At 18.3% G+C, this 23,392-nt stretch overlaps 7 protein-coding genes across 7 annotated transcripts; 3 read left to right on the plus strand and 4 right to left on the minus strand.

The window, feature by feature from the left end:
• Window positions 1–1,736: 1,736 nt before the first annotated feature.
• PRELSG_1319900 (conserved Plasmodium protein, unknown function) lies at window positions 1,737–4,853 on the plus strand (the record flags this gene model as incomplete). The annotated part of the gene is made up of 1 exon (XM_028678730.1): window positions 1,737–4,853. The coding sequence occupies one exon, from the start codon at window positions 1,737–1,739 to the stop codon at window positions 4,851–4,853; it is 3,117 nt and encodes a 1,038-aa protein (XP_028535847.1).
• A 1,384-nt stretch (window positions 4,854–6,237) lies between these two features.
• On the minus strand, window positions 6,238–7,275 carry PRELSG_1320000 (conserved Plasmodium protein, unknown function; the record flags this gene model as incomplete). The annotated part of the gene is made up of 1 exon (XM_028678731.1): window positions 6,238–7,275. One exon carries the CDS (start codon window positions 7,273–7,275, stop codon window positions 6,238–6,240), a length of 1,038 nt encoding a protein of 345 aa, XP_028535848.1.
• A 4,149-nt stretch (window positions 7,276–11,424) lies between these two features.
• On the plus strand, window positions 11,425–12,427 carry PRELSG_1320100 (mitochondrial ribosomal protein L17-2 precursor, putative; the record flags this gene model as incomplete). The annotated part of the gene is made up of 2 exons (XM_028678732.1): window positions 11,425–12,006; window positions 12,245–12,427. 2 exons carry the CDS (start codon window positions 11,425–11,427, stop codon window positions 12,425–12,427), a joined length of 765 nt encoding a protein of 254 aa, XP_028535849.1.
• A 1,068-nt stretch (window positions 12,428–13,495) lies between these two features.
• On the plus strand, window positions 13,496–14,008 carry PRELSG_1320200 (cytochrome c oxidase subunit 2, putative; the record flags this gene model as incomplete). The annotated part of the gene is made up of 1 exon (XM_028678733.1): window positions 13,496–14,008. One exon carries the CDS (start codon window positions 13,496–13,498, stop codon window positions 14,006–14,008), a length of 513 nt encoding a protein of 170 aa, XP_028535850.1.
• Window positions 14,009–15,571: 1,563 nt separating this feature from the next.
• On the minus strand, window positions 15,572–16,372 carry PRELSG_1320300 (conserved Plasmodium protein, unknown function; the record flags this gene model as incomplete). Its single annotated transcript, XM_028678735.1, has 1 exon — window positions 15,572–16,372. One exon carries the CDS (start codon window positions 16,370–16,372, stop codon window positions 15,572–15,574), a length of 801 nt encoding a protein of 266 aa, XP_028535851.1.
• A 1,415-nt stretch (window positions 16,373–17,787) lies between these two features.
• GDH2 (NADP-specific glutamate dehydrogenase, putative) lies at window positions 17,788–19,849 on the minus strand (the record flags this gene model as incomplete). The annotated part of the gene is made up of 3 exons (XM_028678736.1): window positions 17,788–19,178; window positions 19,371–19,418; window positions 19,756–19,849. The coding sequence occupies 3 exons, from the start codon at window positions 19,847–19,849 to the stop codon at window positions 17,788–17,790; spliced, it is 1,533 nt and encodes a 510-aa protein (XP_028535852.1).
• Window positions 19,850–20,646: 797 nt separating this feature from the next.
• On the minus strand, window positions 20,647–23,175 carry PRELSG_1320500 (exodeoxyribonuclease III, putative; the record flags this gene model as incomplete). Its single annotated transcript, XM_028678737.1, has 1 exon — window positions 20,647–23,175. The coding sequence occupies one exon, from the start codon at window positions 23,173–23,175 to the stop codon at window positions 20,647–20,649; it is 2,529 nt and encodes an 842-aa protein (XP_028535853.1).
• Between the last annotated feature and the right edge of the window lie 217 nt (window positions 23,176–23,392).

Genomic DNA, 23,392 nt, shown 5'->3' on the forward strand with positions numbered 1-23,392 from the left:
AAGATTCTATAACGAAACTAAAATTAAAAAGTTCTAATATGATTTTATTTTTTTTTTATAATAATATCAAGAATTAGATCTAATTAATACAATAGAGTAACATACAATATTAAGATTGTTATATTTGACAATTATATTTTATATATATTTAATTTTTTTAAAGAGCATCTATATTTTTTTTTTTCTTTATTAAGAAAATTTTAATTTTTATATAATGAACAATATTATTAATATTTTATTATTTTAAATTTCTTATGAAAATTAATTACTTTTTTAGACTAGTAATTTATATATAGTTTATTTTATAAAATTGTTGAATGCACAATTTTCAAAAAATTTTTTAAATAATTTGAATATTTAGTGAACACAAATAAAATATTATGAAAAATGAAGTGCTTTTTTGTCACTTGGTTTTTATGGGATTTCATATATAATCTTCTTTTTTCCTTTTTTTTTTTATTTTTTTAATGATTGTAAAACAAAAAAAAAAAAAATAATATAATAATTTAATATTTATGATATACTTTATAATCTTGTCGGTTCATAAAAATAAATTCCTAAAATTTTGTATTTATAAAGTATTAAATTGAATATAAATTTTTTATAAATATTTAATAAGAAAATAAGAAAAAAAAAAATTATAAATTAAACATTTCTTATGTAAACTTTTATATTTTTTTTATTTTTATGAATTAAAATGTAGTTGAGAAATATGAACAAATTTCCTTTAAGCGAAATATTATGAATTTTTGTAATTTATTCTTTTTTTTTTTTCTATTATACAGTAAAACCATATCTTTTTAAATTTAAACCTTTATTATTTACTTTATTTTATTTTTTTAAACAATCGTTTTAGAATAAATGGACATGAAATAAAAAAGAAAAAAAAATAGATTAAAAATTAAGAAACATAAAAAGTCATCTTTTTGAAAAAAATAAGACAAAAAAAAAAAAAGAAAAAAAATATATCTTTGCAAATGAGTAACAACTTGTATATAGCAAAAGTTTTGCAAAAATTAAAAGAAATAAAAATTTATTAAAATTACTATAATATATATATATATATACTTTTTTTTTTTTTAAATTGAAGAGAATCAAATTTTTAAACAAAGACTATACTTTAACATTTAAAAAATAAAACATGTGATGAATTTTACGATAGTTAATAATTTGAAAAAAAATATATGATATCATATGCACAAAAATGTATAAAAAAATGTGCATATACTTACGCTATTATTCAGTTTAGTATGCTTACAAAAAATATAATAAAAAGAAGTAAAAATAAAAGAAAAATAGAGAAGTAAAAATGAAAAAGAACTATAGAGGAAGAAAAAAAAGTAAAAAAAGGATAAGAGGAAAAAATAAAAAATGAAATATAAAAAAAAAAAAAGGAAAAGAAGCATCAGGAGAAAAAGGAAAAGATAGAAGAAAAAGAAAAAAAATATATATATATATATATATATATATATATATATATATATATATATATATATATATATATATATATATATATTTATCTATTATATTATTAAATGAAAAGAAATTTTATTATTTTATATATTTCTTTTTTTTCTTTTTTTTTTCCATCATTTTTGTTATTTGAAATCTTCTTTGTTTATCCCTTTTTTTGTTTCATATTATTTATTTTCTTTGCTTAATTCTTCACTTCTTCATCTTTATTTTATTTTTTTATTTTTTTATAAAATGATTTCACTTTTTGATTTACATTTAAAATGGATTCTTTAACAAAAGATATAAAAGAATCAAATCATAAAAGAAATATCTTTTTTAATAAAAGTGGTGGTTGTATAAAAGAAAATGATGTTTATCATAAAAGAGATATTTCTATGAAAGTAAAACAACAAAATGTAAATTATAATAATATTTATTATATACACAATAACATAGGATTAGAAAAGAAAAAAAGCTATCTCCATAATAGGGTAAATTTAAATTCAAAGAACTTTTTAAACCTTAATAAAAACGTAAATGTATTGTATAAAGCAAATATAAAGGATCAAAGAATAAAAAATAAAGAAAAATATTCATATTATGAGCCTCTTAGATATCCTGCATTTAGAATGTCCGATAAAATAAAATCACAAAAAGTAGAAAATGAAGAAACAAAAAACAATTTTACGGAGAATAACAGTCTTATTGAAAAGAATGATAAAGGGGGAAGTAATGATATGGTGAATAAAGAAAATATAAATTCTGATAAAAAAAAATTAGATATAGTAAATAATAGTATAAGTTTAAATGAAATTATAAATGAAAAAAAATATAATGTAAATAATAATAATATGACAAATACTTTAAGTGATTTAACAGAAGAAGAAAATAGTACAAAAAAATTTAATGAAATATTCTATATGGAAAGGGATAAGAAAAATTTGAAAAATAACAAAATAATAAATAGTAAAAATAATGATTATGTATATGTTCATAGAGAAAGTGTAGTTAATCATAAATCGGAAATAGAATATAAAGAAAATAAGAAAAAAGAAGAAGAAATAAATAAAGAAAAAAAGGTTATAGATAATTACAAAGAACTTAAGGAAAGAGAAAAAATAAATAAAAGGAGATATAATCATAATAAGTATAAAAAATATTCAGAAAAAGAAAACAATAGTGATTCATATGTAGAAGGTAAAGAGCAATTAACAGATACTATGGAAATAACACAAAAAAGTGTAATTTTTTCAAGCGATGAAGATAATTTTTTTTATGATAAAGAAAATCAGGAAATAAGAAAATTTCTTTCTATTAATCAAACAAAATCTTTTATAAACCCAAAAGAAATTACTAATGAAGTAAAGTTTATATTACATATGACTCTACTAACGTTATATAAAGATCAAATTAAACCAACTTATAGAAAAATTAAACAACGACTAAAATGTTTTAACGAAAATTATGAAATAAAATACAATTTCTTAAATATATATGCATCCTTACATAATCAATATATTGTTGTCAAATCAAAAAATAATAATATTTTTGTTCTTTTACGAGAAACACCTAAATGGTTTTCTGGATGGGTGAAAACGAGGAGTTTTAGAAATTCTTATCCAAAAAAAATGTGGAAAAAATTGATTACTTATTTTTTAGACATATGTAAGTCAAAAAAAAATGATTCCCATTTATATTTTTTAATTGATTTTGTTAAATATTTGAATAAAAAGAAATTTATATTTTCAATAAACTCAAAAAGTGGAGATCTTTGGAATTCATATGATTGTGCAATTAACGCTGATGTAGAACAAGATATTTCAAATAAGTTTTATTTATTTAATTTGGAGAATAATGATTTTTCTTATTTCTCTCAATGTAATAATAGTTACAGAGAAAATCTTCAGAATGCATTTTTAAATTATTATAATTTTTTTTTAGAAGAGAAGGAAAGCAGTATAAGGTTATCTCAAGCCAATATTTTAGAAAATTACAAAAATGATAATGAAGATGCTTCTATTGGTGAAGAGTTAAATTATGTAAAAAAATGTACAACTGATGATAATAATAATAATAATGAAAAAAAAACAGAAAATGATAAAAATAATTATAATTTAAGAAGTAATTTACTAAATGAAAAAAAAAAAGTGGATACAGAAATTCCATGGGAATTTGATAATGACATATATGAAGTTGCAAATTTTTTAAAAAAAAAAAATTTCTATTTTTTGAAAGATTATTCATTAGGTAAGATTGCTCATATAATCCAGTTAAGTTTATATAGTGGTTTAATGCATGAAGAAGGCCAATTAATAAAGCCATCATGCTCTGCTAAAAATATTGTATCATCCATTTTTTACTTTAAAAATAATGAAAACAACTTAGATTTTAATAGCACTCATTTATCCAATTTTGAATCAGATAAAAATACAAATTACTTTTCAAATGATTTGTATTCTGAAAATATCAAAAATGATAATTTGAAAAATTTCAGTTCTTTAAATCACTTTATATTCGATGTAAACAATTATGGAATGAGAGAATGGCTGAAAAAAAAAAACTATCACAGTTGTTATAGAGAAGAAAAAAAATATTTAAAAAATGATGAAGATTTTTTAAAAATTTATGAAAGTTATTTAAAAAATGATGAATATTTTTTCAGAAATGATGAATTATTTTTTGAAAATAGCGAAGATCCTTTTAAGAATAATGAAGAGAAATATTATATTCCAATTAAAAATATTGAAGATGCTAAAATAAAAATTGAACGTTTACTAAAAAATAGTCATAAAAAGCGAATTTTTCTTTGTCTATTTAGAGAAAAATTCTTTAGAAAATATAAAGAGACTATAAATCCCCTATATTTTGGTTATAATAGCTTAATTGAATTTCTATTTTTTAGTTGTAAGGATGTGTGCAAAATTTATATTTTAAATAATAACTTAATGCTATTTCATCCTAGTTGTGATTTAGAATATTTAAAAAAGAAGAGTGATGATGAAAATATTGTAGAAGAATTTTCATATTCCGACTATTACTATAATAAACCAGAAAAAGAAAATAGTAAATTTAAAGATGTATCACTAGAAATATGCTCTATTATGAAAGATTTAGCAAAAAAAAAAAATACATTTTTTATAACTTTTTGTTTTTGGAAAAATATGAATAAAAATAATAAAAATATTTTAGAAAATATTACTTTTTTAAATGAGGAGGAATATATTCAAAAAATAAATAGAAATAAGGATGAAGAAAATTATTTTTTAATTAATAACCAAGAACCAAAAGAAAATATTCCTTATTACACATATTTTATAAATAATGATAATTTATTTAATATATCTAGCTTATTTAAATCAAAACAACACAATTATGATTATTTTAATAATTGCTTATGATTACTCTTAAAATTTAAAAAAGAGAAAAGTAAAGAATTACATATATTACATAATTTTTTTTTGTATGAACATATCAGAAATAGTTCAACTTTTTAATTAATCATACGTATAATTAATTATATTCTTCATGTACGAGGAAATTAACAAAATTTAATATAAAAAAAAAAAAAATGAGGATAATGATTAAAATAATGTTAATTATTTGATCTTTAACACAAAGATATTTGCTTTACAAAAATAATAGTAATAATACACAAAAATATATTTTAAACAAAGTAAATTTAGTCAACTAAAAATAAAATTTTCATATTAAAAACATTTTTATACATTCAAAAAAATTATTTTTGAAATAAAAACTAAATTTACTTAATTTATTTAAAAAATACACACATATATAAAACAGTTATATATATATAATTGTAGATTTTGTTAGATTTTTTTTTTTTTTTTTGTTAAATGTTCTGCATCGTAAGGTTTTTTTTTTATTAAATTACTATATGGTAATTTATTTTTTATTTTTATTTATTTTTCACAATTCATTTTTTGTATTATTATTTTTTAAAAATATTACTTTATTAAATACCCTTATGTAAATCTATACATATTTTATATTTTTAAATGATTTAATTTTAACATTTTCATTAATTACTATGTACTTAACATTAATGGATATATATGATTGTGAATATGTATAGACACATGTATATATATATATATATATATATATATATATATATATATTTTTTTGAAATTTATTTATATAATAAATAATTTTAATAAATTCTACATATTTTTATATTACATATATAAAACAAAAATTATATTAATTTAAATTACTTTTGTGTTGCAATTTTTTTACATTAAATTCTTTATTTAAATTTTTCATTATTTTATATATGAGCTTCTTTTTTTATACTTGTATATATCTTAAATAAATTCATTTGTGAATAGTCTTTAAATATTTTAACATATTTAAAAAAAAAACTTTTTTATTTGTAAATGTTTTAGCATATTTAAAAGAAAAAGAAAAAAGAGAATACACTTTATGTTTTTACAATTTCTTTTAATTTTTAATCTTCTATTTTAGTTACTATAAATTATATTTAAGTAATAAATTTTCAGATGAAAAAATAAAAAATGCGCACTGTATTTTTAAATTTAAAAATTTTTTTTTCTTATTAAGTAAAGAATTTAAATAGGAACAAAAAAAAAAAAATAAAATAAAATATAAATAAATAAAATTATAATAAATGCTTAACACTTAAAATAAAAGAAAATTGAAATTGAACTGCACATGATAATATATATATATATTGGGACATAACTTCATTAAGGTTTTATTTCAATTCTTTTTTTTTTTTTTTTTCTCTTTATATTTACCTTTTTAATGTGTCAGCTCTTTAAGGTAAGTTTCTTTAATCCTATCAAATTCAGAATAATCAAAACTTCGACAATTTCCATTTTCATCGTAAGTAATGACTTGTGGTTTGGGTGGTTCAAAATTATGTTCTTTTGCTTGTATTTGTGATTCTTTAACATATTCTTCCATTCTTTTTAGTTGACTTTCATTAAATAATTTTAATTCATCTAGATGAGGATTTAATTCCTTCATTAATGTATCAATTTGTTCTTGTGATAAATCAACATATCTAACAGATTCTTTTGTAACTCCCTTTGTTTTAGCTGAAATTCCAAAGTAACGTGGTACATACACATTTACTGGTACCAAATGAGGAATATATTTTTGTACTTCTACCTCTAAAACTTCATTAGAAATTTCAATTTCTGGTTGAATAATCTTTTTTAAAACAACTAAAATTTCATTCTCTACAATATTTGGTACTATGTAAGGAACATCTACTGGATTATATTTTGGTTGTTTAATTTCTTCACCACTAGGTATTTCAATAGTTTTTGTAATTATATCAGTAACAATTTTTGGTTTATATTTAGTTACATATTTTGGGACTTCCACATATACAACTTCATCTTCTTCAACATCTTCTTCTACGTTTGTTGTACTTTCGTATACATCAATGTACTGAACGTAATTTGTTAAATAAACCTTTTCTTGTATTATAAATTTTTCAAATTCCTCATTTTCTCCTAATTGAATATTTGGATTAATTTTATACTTAGAGTCCTTTTTATAATAATTTAGACTTTTAAAATAAGAATCTTTATTTGATTCTAATATTTTCTGTAAAGAATCTTTAACATGGTCATCTTTGTTATTCTCATCTTTTTTATTTCCTTTCTCATGTTTATTTTCTTCAGTTTCTCCCGTTTTGTTATTTTTGTCTTCAAAATTATCATTTTTATTATTTTGGTTTAATTTAAGAGTTTCCATATTTTTTAAATCTTCACCTAAATCATTTAATGTGTCTTGATACAAATATGAAGAATTTTTTTCTTTATCCATCTTTAAATAAAAAAAAAAAAGGTTAAAAAATTGTAGTATGATTAATAAACTATAAAATATAAATATATTGAATTAACTAAATATTTAAAAAGAAAAAAAAAAAAATTAAAGACTCCTTTGTTATTTATAGAAATATGATAAAAAAAATACTAAACTATTTTTATTACACAACAGCTTATATAAAAGTGTACTATATTAATATATTCCAAATTCAATAAAATATTCTTCTATGCTTTAAAAATTTAATCTTTGAAAACTTAATATCTTTACAATTTTTTTTTAAATAAAATTTTTATATTATAAAATCTTAAAAATGGAAAATAAGAAATATAAAATATCTTATAAATTATTTTTATTTTATTTTATTTCTTTAAATCATGATATATGTATATATAAATATATTGTCTTATACAAAATTTAATTTTGTTTTAACATTCTTTTTTTTTTTTTTTGAAATATTCTATAATCATTTTTTAATTTAAAATTAAATTTACTATATATTTTTTTTCCAAGAAAAATCGTTATCATTCAATTTCAATTAGCTTCTTTTTTACATGCAATTATAAAAATAGTTCTTAAAAAAAAAAATAAAATAGAATACATGAATAAATATAAAGTATTTTAAACCCTAATTAGTAATTACTAGTTTTAGAGAATAAATTAAATCTAATTTTTTTTTTTTTTTACTTTATTTTATTTTATTAAGGTATCTCTGCTACATTAATGCCTTTAACTCTTTGTTTTTTTTTTTATTTATTTGTAGTATCTTTATTATTTATTTTTTATTAATCACATAATTTTTAGTTTTTAAAATTATTTATAATATTTTTAATCTGTTATGTCCTTTATTATTACCTTAATAATTTATTAAGAATAACTTGAAAAAAATGGATCTTAATTTCTTTTTTTTTTAATTATTCATTTTTTTTTTTTTTTTATTTCTTTTTAGTGTGGATTAATTTACACAATATTTTATTTCAATCTATTTCTTAATTTTATAAACTCCCTTTAACAATATTAAGAAAAAGAAATTAGGATATACAAAAGTATTTAATAGTATATAAAGTATTTTTTTTTTTTTACACTTAAATATAATTAACTAGAATAATTATGTATAATTATTATTATATAATTAAAAATGAAAAGATTACACATAATATGAAATATTCACTTATTTATATTTAATTATTAAATAAAAAAAATGAAAAAAAAAAAAAGGACACATTAAATCTCTAATGCACTTCATTATGCTTTTTAAAAGTAGGATGTTGGTATGATGCACTTTTTTTAAAACTTGGATACTATTTTTTTTTTTTTATTAAATTTTTTAAGGACCTTATAAATGACATGGATTTTAATAGGAATAATTTTGTTTTACATAGTATTTTTAAAATTTATTTAAATAATAAAAGAGAATAGCTCCCTTCTCTTACTATATATATATATTTCTATAAAAATACAATTTATTTAAATATCTTTAGTATTGTTAAAGTGCTAGTAGCTGTACTTTTTTCCAGGATATCATAAGAATTAAAAATATTTAAAATTAAAAAAAAAAAAAAATTTCTATATAGAAAAATTATTTTATTAGAAAGCTTGTAAATAATAAATACTTCTATTAATGCATATTTTTATGAAAAGAGTTATATTAAAAATCCTTAAAAAGAAAATACACATAAATGAAAAAAGGAAAGAAAAAAAGCATTTGAATTTTTATTTCTCTTTAGAGTAATGCATTAAAATATTGTAGTAATTTTCATTAAAAAATTTTCAAAAAAACTAATTTCTTTTTCTCTAATTCTTTTCGTAAAATACAATAATTATTAATATATAGGAAATTATTTCACAAAGGCATTCAAGTATTTCTATATACAAATAATTATTATTTAAATAAATATACGTAACATCTATTTTTAATTTCTTATTTTTAATTGACTAATAATTTATATTGTGTAATCATTTTATAAGTGTATATTGTTAGAGTACCATTGTGAATATATATTTATTTTTATTTTTATTTATTTTTAAAAATTTTTTATTTTTATTTAAAAGCTTTTAATGATTATGTCTTATCAAGTTTTATACATGCAGAAAATAAAAAGATTATAAATCATCTTTAATGTATCTAATCATAAACAGTATATATTTTTTATATATTTCATTTTCTTTTTATTAAAATTTAAAAAAAAAAAAAGATAAAAAAAGAATACTTTTATTGAACTTTTTTTAAATTGTTATACAATCCTAATCCTTTATTTTATAAAGTGTATAAGACGACTAGCTATATTCATTTTTTAAAAAATTAGGCATAAATAAATATACAATAATGGCATATTAAGGCTTACTTGTACCTTTTTACAGTTACTGGATTTTTTCAAAAAATATATCATGTTAATGTTTTTTATGAAGATATATAGGGGTTCTTCTATTTTTTTAAATTAAAAACAGAAAAAAGATAATGGCAAATAAAACTTTTGGGAAAAATTAAAAGTTATATTTTTTTTTTTAAGAACGATAGTATTATTTTTATTTGAATTGATAGTTAAATATTTAAGTAATTAAATATATTTATATTCTTATTTTTATTAATATAATCTAATTAATTGTTATTTTTTCAAATACCATATTTGTTCACTATATTTTAATATGATATATATTAATATTATTATTTTTATAAGTATATCATGCTGAAATTTTCACTTTTCCATATTTTTAATTTTTTTTTTAAAGAAATAACTTGAATCGTGTAACGTTTCTTGACCTAGTTTTTTATATTTTTTTTCCCTTTTGCAAGTTTCAATGTAAAATTTTTTTATTAATTGTAAATCTGAATATAGACATAGATTGTTGTGATTTTTCGCCATTTTCCTATTATTATATATTTTTTTTTTAATAATAATTTTTATTTTTGCATATATGTATATCTATCATTTTAATTTTTAAAGTTTAACAATTTTTTAAATGTTCTTTAAAAAAAAATAAAAAAAAAAATTATGTGTGCTTAAATCTATCTATAAAGAAATTTCTACATACAAGAAGAATAATTTTTTTTTTCAGTTTTTAATTTTTTATAAGATTCTTCTTCTTTAATTTATAATATTCTAAATAAATTTAAATATATTGAAATAATTTATTATGCTATTTTTTAAATTAAAAACCATGAAACATGACCACTGCAATACATCATCCTTATGAAATTAAATTTATTTTTCTACAAGCATACTTATTTTCATTACATAAACGATATATAAAATTTAAAGAAAAATGGAATTTTAACTAGATAATTATATTAAGTCATAAGAATAAAATATAGTGTAATTAGATAAAAATGGAAAATCTATTCAACTTAAAATATTTGATGAATACAAATCGACAAAATGGAAAAAGGATATAAAATGTTGAAAAAGTTTTTATATATTTAGTGTATTTCTTTCATCATATAATATTATTCATTTAAATTTTAACAATAATTAAAGATGAATTTACAAAATAAACCCTTTAAAAAAAATTAATAAAAAATCATAATTTGAAATATGCCAATAGCAAATTCTAAAATTTTCTTTTTTTATATACTCTTTTAGCATTAATGTAAAAGCTTTCATTTTTATTATCTCATTAAAATAAATTTTTTTCTTTTTATGATGTATTGTTTATACATTTTTAATAATTTTAAAAATCTTTCAAATTTTTACAATTTTACTTGGTATCTGAACATCTTTTTAATTTACAAATATATATATATATATATGTATACATTTTTTTTTTTTTTTAAGGGAATATTTTTATAAAGTAAAAAAAAAATATATTAAGATTTACAAAATATTTCATAATTTCTTCAATTCTCAGAGTTTTAACATTAAAAAAATTTTAAAGATAGAGTATTTTTTTTGTTTTTTTAAAAAATTGCATTAAAAATTGATTCTAATTTAGATAAAAAAAAAATGTAATAATTTAAGTAAAAAATGTACCTTTACGCAGTGATAAATAGCGAAATTATATGAATTTTTTTTTGAAGAAATAAAATAATTCTTTGATAGAAAAAGCGATGTGTGAATAAAAAAGAAATAATAATAAAGTGTATCATTTGTAAATATATATATATACATATATATGTATATATATACTTATGTATAATATACATAAAAAAAAATGGGATATACATCAACATTAAAATTTGTAAATCTAGGAGTTAAAAGAAGATTATTTCGAAGAGCTCATAAGCAACCACATCATAAGTGGGACAGCATAAAAAATCAGTTAAATGATTTATTAAAATATGGTAGAATTGAAACGACATTAACAAAAGCTAAAGAATTACAAGGATATGCAGAAGAATTAATTTATTTTGCAAAAAAAAATACTATAGAAAATAATTTAAAAGTAGAAAGTATGTTAAGAACAGCTCAAGGAAGAAGAAGGCTATATGAATATTATGTTCCTTTATATAGGCATCGACCCTTTTTTTTTACTAGAGTTGTTAATCAATGGAGACTGCGATTAAGAGATTCAGCACCAATGGCTTTTATTGAATTTATTGACCGACCTGGAGAATTAAGACCTGCTAGACCTACTGGATATGATAGAATTAAATTTATATTTGAAGAAATGAAAAAAAATAGAAAAAATTTTCGAAAATATTTTCATATTGCAAAGAGGTTTAATTTATTAGATGAAAATGATCAACTAATTTCAAATTTTGATGAATGCACAATTGCTAAAAATGAAGATGTGGTAAAATATAACATAATACCTATACTATTTATCTTTTTAACATATATTTTTTTAATGTGTATTTTCAATATATATTTTTTCAAATATATTTATTATACTGATGCATTTTTTTTTATTATTATGTTAACAATCATTATCTAAGTATTCTTAAATTTCATTTAATAATAATAATAAAAGAATAAATTGTATTTTTATATATTAATGTTATTTCAAATTTATCTCCTTTTTCATTTTATAGTGGAACAATGACGATGAGGATCAAATAGTTATAGATTCAGAGCTAATTGAAAAATATAAACACTTCGGTGAGCCTATGCTAAAAGGCCCTAAAAGAGGAAGAGAACCATTTTATGTTGACTTACCTCTTCCAAGTGTTGCTGAAAGAGAATTTTTAAATTACAGGAAAAAATTCAAACCTTAATTAATGCAGTTCTTTTTTTTATAAAGCTCTTTTTATATTAATAGAAAAATTTGGAATATACTTCAAAAGAAATTTTCTTTTATATATATATATTTTTTGAGATGCTTTTCCTCTTTTTTTTTTTCCCCATAAATAATATTAAATGAATTATCATATTTTATCTCTTTAATTATTAAAAAAAAAAGTATATGTTAAATAATAATACTTTTAAGTATTAATTTTTTTTTAAATCTTTTTAACATGAAATTTTTTAATATTTAATTTTTTAGTTTCAATAATTTTTATAAAATATTGATAAACTATATTTTTATTATAATATTTAAATTTTCACCTCTTATAAAATTACCACATTTAAAAAATATATCAAAAAAAAAAGAAAATATATAAATCAATGAACTATGAAAAAGAAAAAAAAAAGAGTATAAATATATATATATTAAATTTTAAGCACTAATAATTTTAAAAATTTATGATAAAATAAATTTTTACAATGAAAAATATAAATAAACAATTTTCATTAAAATTAAATTTTTATCCTAAAGAAAAAATTAAGAAACATATAATTATAAAAATATATAATATTTTATATATTTAATTATTTATGTATTACATTTTTTTTTTTTTTTTGAGTTAGATAAACTTGAAAAATAAAAGTAATATAAAATAAAATAATTTCAATTAAAAACAGATATATTAAAATAAATTATAAATAAGAATTTGTAAAATAACAGAAAAAAAAATTTAAATAATCTAAATATTATTAAATTAAAAGAGTAAAAATTGAAAATTTAAACAGTTTATATGAGCAAAAAAAAAAAATAAATAAATAATAAATTTATATACTTTTCATAAAATAATACTTATATTAATATATATATATATATATTAACGAATTATAAAAAAATATATTTATAAATAAAAAAAGAAATGATATATATACATATATGTGTGAATAAAAAATATATTTAATTAGAAAATAATAAATAAACATAAATTCTATATGAAAATTATGATATAACTTTTAGTTATGAACAAAAAATAAAAAAAAAATATATAGAAAAAATGGAAATGATTAGAAGTATATTAGGATTTAATAAGCTTATGACATTTAATGAAAATAAGCTTTTATTAAAAAGTCTGAATGATAAAGAGAATTTAAAAGTTGAAAATGTTAGAGCAGAAGATTATCCTACACCAGAAAAATATCTAGAAGACCCTGAAAAAATTCCAAAATATTATGTTTTTCAATCTAACATGGTCACAGATGAAGATTTACAACCTGGTATGTTAAGGCAGTTAGAAGTTGATAAAAGATTAACATTGCCAACAAGAACTCACATATCTTTTTTGGTAACAGCTACCGATGTTATACATTCATGGTCTATACCTAGCCTAGGTATAAAAGCTGATGCAGTACCTGGACGTTTACATAAAGTAACAACTTTTATTTTAAGAGAAGGTGTGTATTATGGTCAATGCTCGGAAATGTGTGGAACTTTGCACGGCTTTATGCCAATTGTTGTTGAAGCAGTATCACCAGAAGCTTACGCAGCTCATGCTAAGAAATATTATAGAGAATAAATTACATTTTTTACTTATATAATTACTACTTTTAATCATATCTATATTTTCTTAATTTTATTTCTTTTTATTATTTTATTCTATTCCATTTATTTTTTTTAATTTTTCTTTTTTTTATTTGTAATTTTATACTTAAAAATATTTGCTTTTTCTGAATCATATTTATATTTTTTTTTCAAAATTTTTTATTTTGATGGTTTAATCTTACACATATATAATATATAAACAAATACATATCTCTTTTTTTGTAAATTTTAAAATAATTTATTAAAACAAAAAATAATAAATAAACAAATATATAAAAAAAAATAAATAGAAAATAAAAATTAAAGGATGCATATGCTATTTTCTATAAATTAAGGATTATTTTTGTATTTCTATGTATATAAAAGTAAATATATTTTTTTTTATTACAATAATTATTTTCTTAGCAACATATGATTTATTCAAATTAGACTGAAAATCCTCTAAAGAATATCTTTGTATAAATATATATATATATATATTTACCAATAGATTAAAAATAATATAAAAATAATATTTGATATATTTTGTAATCATAAAGATAAAAATACTAAAACTAAAAAATTCATATGCTATTAATATGCTTGTAGTAAAATTATAGATCACTTTAAAATTTATGATTATAATATTCTATGTTAATAATCTATTTTGTGACATTATTCTTATTATGCCCTTTTTATTATCCAATTTTTAGGAAAAAAATTGAAATAAGAAAAATTATATACAAGTAGTATATATAGAAAAGTAATTTTAATATATAGAAAGTGTCTTTTTTTATCACATAGAATATAATTTTATATAATGTAAAATTAAAGGACATATTTATCTTACAAATTATTATATATTAATAGTTATAACAAAAAACTAATTTTGCAGAGAAAAGTTTTCTGTTATATGTTTTACTCCATTAAAAAAAAAAAATTTAAGGTGAAATATGTATAATACATATTTTTATAAACTTCTAAATATAAAGAAATATATATATATTTTATTATTTCTTATTAGAAATAATATGAAAATTACTTTTTCTTAATTTTTTAATATTATAATGCTATTTTTTTTATTATGTTAATCTTATTAATTATAGGTATAATATTTTTTTTAAAATATGCTTATTATAAAATAGTTAAATATATTTCTATATTTTTTTTTTTTTTTTGGTTCATTATATATGACACGAATCATAGAGTGCATTATTTTAAAACGTTTCATAAAAGTTTATAATAATATGAAATACTATAAAAAAAAAAAAAAGCTAAAGATCATTATACTTTTTAATCACAATGAAATATATTTCAAAAATTAAATTAGAAATACATATATGTAAATGTATGTTTTTTTATGTATAAAGCATGATTACATATAAATTTTATATTCTTCCTTATATATACATATATAGTTTTAAAATAATTTTATATATTTTTTTTAAAGGTTATTACTATAAAATTAATAAGTGTAAAAATATATAAAAAAATAAAAAAGTTTTAGTAATGAAAATTGTATAAATATATATGGTATGTATGATGTGAAATGTGTAAATTATAAATTTCCTGAGATTACCAAATTTTCAACATTTCTTTGCTCAGAAGACATATTTTGAATAGAACACTTCGAACTAAAATCCAATGATTTTTCATCATTTACATTTAAATTATGATTCATAGTAATTGGCGTATTATAATTTGGGGAATGTTCAATTGACGAACTATAAAAATTAGGATGTTTAGACAATTTAGAACTATTTGATATTCCTGAAGTAAAATAATCTTTGTCTTCATTTTGTTCAATTGGTATATATTGTATAGGTATAGGTACTTCAATATAACGTGGCACATAAATAGGAACAGGAATTTCAACATATTTTGGTTTGATTTTAGGAACCTCTAATGTTTTTGTTATAACTAATTCTACTCCTTTTGGTATATTTTTTGAAATTTCTTGATGATATACTTCTTGTCTTGGATGAATAATTGGAACATCAACATATTTGGGTACTTTTACTTCATTATATACAATTTTTTGTTCATTTTGAACTACTTCAACGATTTTTTCAATTTCTACTTCTTTAGTTATAACCTTTTTTTCTTTTTTCTCTTTTTTTGTTTCTATTAATCTCTCTTTAAAAATAATATTGGGGATTTTCGTAATTTTTTCAATAGTTGTTGTTTTAACTGGACCTGGTATTACCTTTGTTTTTACGTCTGTGCTTATGTTTTTGTAATGAAATAATTCTTCAGCACAAATGTTATTTTTTAATTTATTCTCCTCTCCTATATTTTCATATATATTTGTATCATTTGGTTTAAATAGTTGAGTATCCTTATATGTATCTTCTTTCATTTTTAAAACAATTTTTTTTTAAAAGAAAATCAAAAATTACAAAAAATTTTCTTTAAAAGAAAATTAAAAATTATATATATATATATATAATAATAATACTTTTTTTTTTAGTTTTTTCTTATAGCACAACTTTTAAGTCTATTTTTACATATATTTTATAAAAACAAGTTTATAAAATAATATATTAAAACAAGACATTAAATATAAAAAATATTAAGATTGCTTATGAAATGTTTTAAATATATAAATATGTAAAATTATATATATTTATATGAATATATTTGAACTTTTTTTTTTTTTTTCATCTATTAAAAAGGACTTCATACCATATTTCATATAAATAAAATTTTATTATCCACAATTATATAAAAGAAAGATTCTTGTCTAAATGATTTTTCTTTTTGCAAATCTTAAGATGATAATATAAATATTATTACTTTTTATAATAATTAAATAAAATTTTTCTAAATAAATATTGCATATTTTGTTATTAATTTTTAGTTCTTACGATGTTTATGATAATATCTTTATTATTTTATTTAGATTTTTCTTTTTTCCTTTTTCTTTTTTCTTTTTTTTTTTTCTTTTTTTTTTTCTTTTTTTTTTCTTCCTAAATATAAATATTAATAGTTAAAACTAATTACAATTTATTTTAATTAAAAAAAAAAAAAATAAAGTATTCTACAATACGTAAAATTCTCTTTTTAGGAAAAAGAGTACAATGTGTGATTAGTAGATATTATTTTGCATGTTATTTTTTTTTTTTTTTTTTTTGCCTTTTGATACAATTGTGTACAAAAAACTATTACAATTTCTATAACAGTATTTTTTTTTTTGGAAAAAAAAAAAAAATATAATAATAATTTAATTTTTTTTCATTTCAATAAATGTTTCTAAAATGTTCTATAAATAATATGATATTTTATTAAAAAGAAAATAAATATTTGTTTTATTTTATTTTTTTTAAGATATTTTCAATGCTAAAAATTTTTATATAGTAAAAAAAAAAATGTTATAATTTTAAATGGAAATTAAAAATCTTAATATAATATATATTTTTAATTATTATATTAATTATTAAGAATTTTTTTAATTGTGAATTATAATATTAAAAGAATAAAGAAGGAATTATTAAAAATAAAACTTTAGTATAATTAAAGAAAAAAAAAAGAAGGGTGAAAATTAGATGATATTAAGAAGGTGAATGGTATAAAGATAATAATATAAAACTATTCAAAATTATTAAAATTAATATATACATAAAAAAATAAAAATATAAACAAAAGAATATTTTTTCCTTTTCTTTTTATTTTACCCTCTCTTTTTCTTTTTTCTCTCAATATTTTTGTCATCTCTTTATAGAAATGTGTGTTAATTTCCTATATATTTCGAAGTTAAAAAAAAATTTTTTTTTTTTATAAACCTCCTTGTTCAAGGAAGGAATCAGCAACTTTTAAGAATCCGGCAATATTAGCTCCAGCTACTAAATCTGGTTCGTTCATATATGTTTTAGATGTATTATAACATTGGTCATATATACTTTTCATGATATTTTGTAATTTCTTATCAGTTTCTTCAGATGTCCATTGCATTCTCATAGAATTTTGACTCATTTCTAATCCGCTAACTGCCACTCCACCTGCATTTGCTGCTTTTGATGGGCAAATAATTATTTTATTTTGTTTTAATTTATGTATAGCTCTTATGTGCGTTGGCATATTTGCTCCTTCAACAACCATTTGACATTTATTTTTGATTAAAGCATCGGCATCTTGCTCACTTATTTCATTTTGCGTTGCACATGGAAAAACAATATCACATGGTATATCCCAAGGTTTTTGTTTTTCAAAATATTTAGCAGTTTTTGAATATTTTAAGTATTCCTTCAATCTCTTTCTTTCATTGTTTTTTAAATTCATTATATGAGCTAATTGCTCTTTCGTAAAACCACTTGGTTCTAAAACAAATCCATCACTATCACTCATTGTTAATACAATAGCTCCTTTTTCAATTAATTTTTCTACTAAATATTGAGCAACATTTCCACTACCACTAACTACACATCTCTTATTTCTTAAATTATCATTCAAATCTTTTAGCGCATTTTCAGCAAAATAAACAACACCATACCCCGTTGCTTCTGATCTTATATTACTTCCACCCCATTTTATATTTTTTCCTGTTAATACTCCTTCAAATGCATTTTTTAATTTTTTATATTGACCAAACATAAAACCAATTTCTTTTCCACCTACTCCGATATCTCCAGCTGGTACATCAGTATTAGGACCTATATATCTGAATAAATTAGTCATAAATGATTGACAAAATTTCAAAATTTCATTTTCTGATTTTTCTTTGGGATCAAAATCAGATCCACCTTTTCCACCTCCCATTGGTAATGTTGTTAAGCTATTCTTAAAAATTTGTTCAAAACCTAAAAATTTAATAACACTTAAATTAACAGTAGGATGAAATCTCAATCCTCCTTTATATGGCCCTAGAACTGAACTATACTGAACTCTAAACCCTCTATTCACTTTATGTTCTCCTTTATCATTTATCCATGGTACACGAAATTGAATTACTCTCTCAGGTTCAGCAATATTTTCTAACACTCCTAAATACACAATATCTTTTTTAAATACTGGCTTTAAACATAATAACACTTCTTCAAACGCTTGTAAAAATTCAGGTTCATTTTTATTTTTAGATATTACTTTTTGATGTAATTCATCAATTTTACACTCCAATGATTTCGTTGAATTATATCCGTAATTATATAAACTACATAACTTATTTTTTCCTAAAAAAAATTAATATGTATAAAAGTATGAATCTAAATTAAACTTAACAAGCTAAAAAAAATATATATTCATCCATAAGTATATTGTCATTAGACTATTAGGATATATATTTAAGCAAAGACTTAATAAATTAAAAATATATATTTTAAAAAAAAAAATTTAATTTTACACTTTCATATAATATAAAATACCTCTATTTTTTGAATATGCTCCTATATTAGCTTCATTAGTAATAAAACCTACAGAAAAAAAAAATTTTTTTTTTTTTTACTTAATCCTTTTTATTAATTTTATATTCATATACAATACAGCATAGTATTCTTTTATTTCAAAATAAAGCATACGAAAGAAAAAATTGTATATTAAGTTAAAAAAAAAAATAATATAAAATTAGTAAAAGCATAAAATAGCATATATAAAAATTCATTTATATAAGAAATGAATATTATTCTTTTAAATATAAAAAGAAATAAAAAATTATATATATATATATATATATATATATATATTTTATATTTTTATTTTCATTATCTATTTCTTTTATTCTCTTATTAACATATTATAATTAGATGATACCTGGTGTAGCATAGTTTATATAATTAGTTTTTGAAATCCCGTTTACATATGATATGAAAAGAATAAAACAAGTAATACATAAACATGAAATCATAATGCCTATTCTTTTATATCTTTTTTTATTTTATTTTTCTTTATTTTTATGCAACAATAATTTTTTTTTCAAACATTAAATTAAAAACTTAATTTACAATAAAGATACAAGTTTTTCAATTATTAAATTATTGCATTAACAATAAATGATTCTTCTCAATGTTTTTTCTTTTTATTTTTTTTTCGTAAAATGTTCTGAATTTTTAGCACGGCTCTAAAAAGATGTGTATACTATTAATAATTGATTCCAATCTAATAAAAAAAAAAAAAAAAATACGTATATAAATATATATACATAAGTATATGCACATATTTTCAAAAAAAATTGGAGTGTATTAAAAATATTGTTGTTTTTTTATTTTACATTTTTCATTGCAAACTAGTAACTATAGAAGCTTATAACTTATTCATCAAATATCTAATATCTTCATATATTTATCTTTTTTATAAAAAAGTAAAAAACAAAATTTTCAAAATAAATTAAAAAAATTTAAATATTTTTTTATTTATAAATAATTTATTGCTTTTTAACAAAAATTTGCACTTCATGATTATATATACTACATTATCTTTTAAGGAATATAATTAAAATACATATATATCAAGAAAGAAAAATTTACAATTAACAAAATTTATAATTATAAAAATAAAATTATAATTTATAACAACAAAATTTTATTATAATTTTTGAAAAATATGGAGGTATAACAAAATAAAAAAAAATAAAATGATAAAAAAAATCTAGAAATATCATGTAGAAATAATTTAACGATAAAATTGAAATTTACATTTTTAAGTTTAATTTTTTCTTTTTTTGCTAAAATATTGAGTTATTTTATTTGTTTTCTTGTGTGGTTGAGTTTCTATTATACTTTGGCATACATTGTTACGTAAATGCGTATGATTTAGAAACGTATAACAACATAAAGAAAAAATAGGAGAATTAATTAAATAAATCGGAAAATAAGTAATATATTGATCTAATGTATTACAAATATATTTTAAAGAAATATCATAATCTGAACAACATATTTTTATATCTTTTTTTATACATTTTGTTAAATTGTCATTGATAATAAATGTGCAATTAACAGCAATATGGTCACTTAATTTTGGTGAAGTGTATATAAAACCAATATAACTTAAAAATTTAAATTGTAAATCATAAAATTCATCATCTTCATTATTATTTATATCCTCAACGAAACCATTTTTTATCTTTTTTTTTAGTTTATTAAAATAATTAGCATAATTTCTGTTGTTATACAGTGAATTTATATAATCATAATCCATGTCATCATTTTTATTATTCTTTAATAATAATTTTTTTAACTCATCATTTAAAATAATTGGTGACTCATATAAGTAGTTGTATTCCTTAATAAATTTTTCATAAAGAATATAATCAATTAAAATATAATCAATTCGTGATCCTTCATTTGTTACTCTATATTGTTTATATGTATCCCAGCATGTAAACTTTCCATTAATTGTCTCATGAAAATAGGAAAAGGTATCAACCATATTATCTTCAAAAATTAAATTTTTCAAAAAATTTGTACAACACATTGGCGAAGAGGAAAAACCTACACCATTAGCTATATTTAATAAATCATCTTCTGAAAGAATTATATTTAAAGATAAAAATATATCATTTAAATGCTTTAAATATAAACAGTTTTCATTTTTAACTATATATTTTCCTTTTAAACAACTCTTAAATTTATATTTGCATAATACTTTCTTGCAATTTTTTATTTTGTTTTTCAATCTTTCATTATATTTTATATTTTCTTTATTTTTTAAGAAATATTCTTCTATTTCCTCGTTCTTATTTTTAGTAATATTCTTGAGTAAGTATTTGCTGTCAATTGAAAAAGATTCATACTTTTTCTTTAATTCGTAGTTGATTCTATTTTTTTTTTTTATAATCTCAGATAAAGCATCATTTTCCTTGATTTTATTTAAATATTTTTTGTTATAATTAATACTGTAATCATTAATTACACTAAAATAATTAGAATTAACCAAATGATTACAACTATTACTAATATTATTGTTATTATTATTATTATTATTGTCATTATTATTATTCAAAATAAAATTTTGATTATTTTTGTCTTTGAAGGAAGAGTTTATTCTTAATTTTGAATCCATTTCAAAATTATTCATATCTTCATTTTTTTTCTCTTTCTCTTCTAAATTATCTTTTTCATTTGTTGATTCAAAAATATTCATAGAATTATTAACAAAAAAATAGTATTCATTAGGATAATTTATATATTTATCTTCTATAGAAATTGTATCTAAAGAAAAAAAAAAAAAAATTTCTTCACGTGAACTAAAGTTATTTCCTATTTTTTTTAAATCACTATCAAAGTTTAGAAAAAAATGAAAAAATTCATTACTTTCCGTTTTCTGCTTTTTGATTATGAAATTATTTTTATTTTTAAGTGTATTTATTATTAATGGTAATTTGTTACTAATTTTGTTCTTTAAATCTTCCTTCAAGTTAATTTTTTCTATATTTGCTAATAATTTATTTAAGTTAATAATATTATTTAGGTAATAAACATCTCTGTTTCTATAGGATATATTAAGATCACCTAATAAGATTATTGGTAATCCAGTTGTGATTCTTAATTGTATTAATTTTGCCCTAACAGCATGAAGAAATTTCATTTTGTAATCTAGTCTATCGTAATTATTACCTGAATAAGGGGCATATATATTAACAACTATAAAATTTTTATGAATTGTAATTAAAATTCTCCCTTCATTGAAAAAATCACTAACACTCTTGAGAAAATATGTGTTTTCTTTATTTTCGCTATTCATTATTTTTTCTCCTTTATCCCTTATTTTAATAATATTTTTATCATTTTTATTACTATCACTGTTATCTTCATTAATTAAAAAAAATGATAATGAAGAATCATCTATTTTTGATTTTCTCTTAATCAATAAATCTTCTTTCGAAACGTTATTTGTAAAAAAGGAAAAATTTTGGAATGGTTTATTCGTAGAACATATAATTTTACTTTTATTATTTACATATGTAGCAATTCCTGAATATCCTTTGAAAATTTTCTCTTTATTTTTTCTTTTACAGCAATTCCAGTAGGATTCATAATTATCAGAATAAGCATCTAATAAATTAAAATCATTTTCAATAACTGAATCATTTGTTTTTGTTTCTTGTAAGCATAGAATATCTATATCTAATTTTTTTAAAAATTCATATAAATTACCATCTTTTTTTTTTATTAGTTCATTACTTTTTTTCCACCCATTTACATTCCAACTTACTATGTGGAATTTTTCCATAAAAAAAAAAAAAGATAAAATAAAACCAAAAAAATCAAATAAAACTAAATAAAATTAATAAAAAGAAATAAAATGAAACAAAACAAAAAAGAATAAAAAAAAAATAGGAAATAAGAAAAAAAAAAAAATTAAAATATGTTTAAAAATTAAAATTCTATTAATATATTATTTTACTTGTATTTTTCTATTCTGTTATTTAAAACAAAATTCACACACA

Source organism: Plasmodium relictum (genome assembly GCF_900005765.1).
Source record: "Plasmodium relictum strain SGS1 genome assembly, chromosome: 13".
NCBI classification, from domain to species: domain Eukaryota; phylum Apicomplexa; class Aconoidasida; order Haemosporida; family Plasmodiidae; genus Plasmodium; species Plasmodium relictum.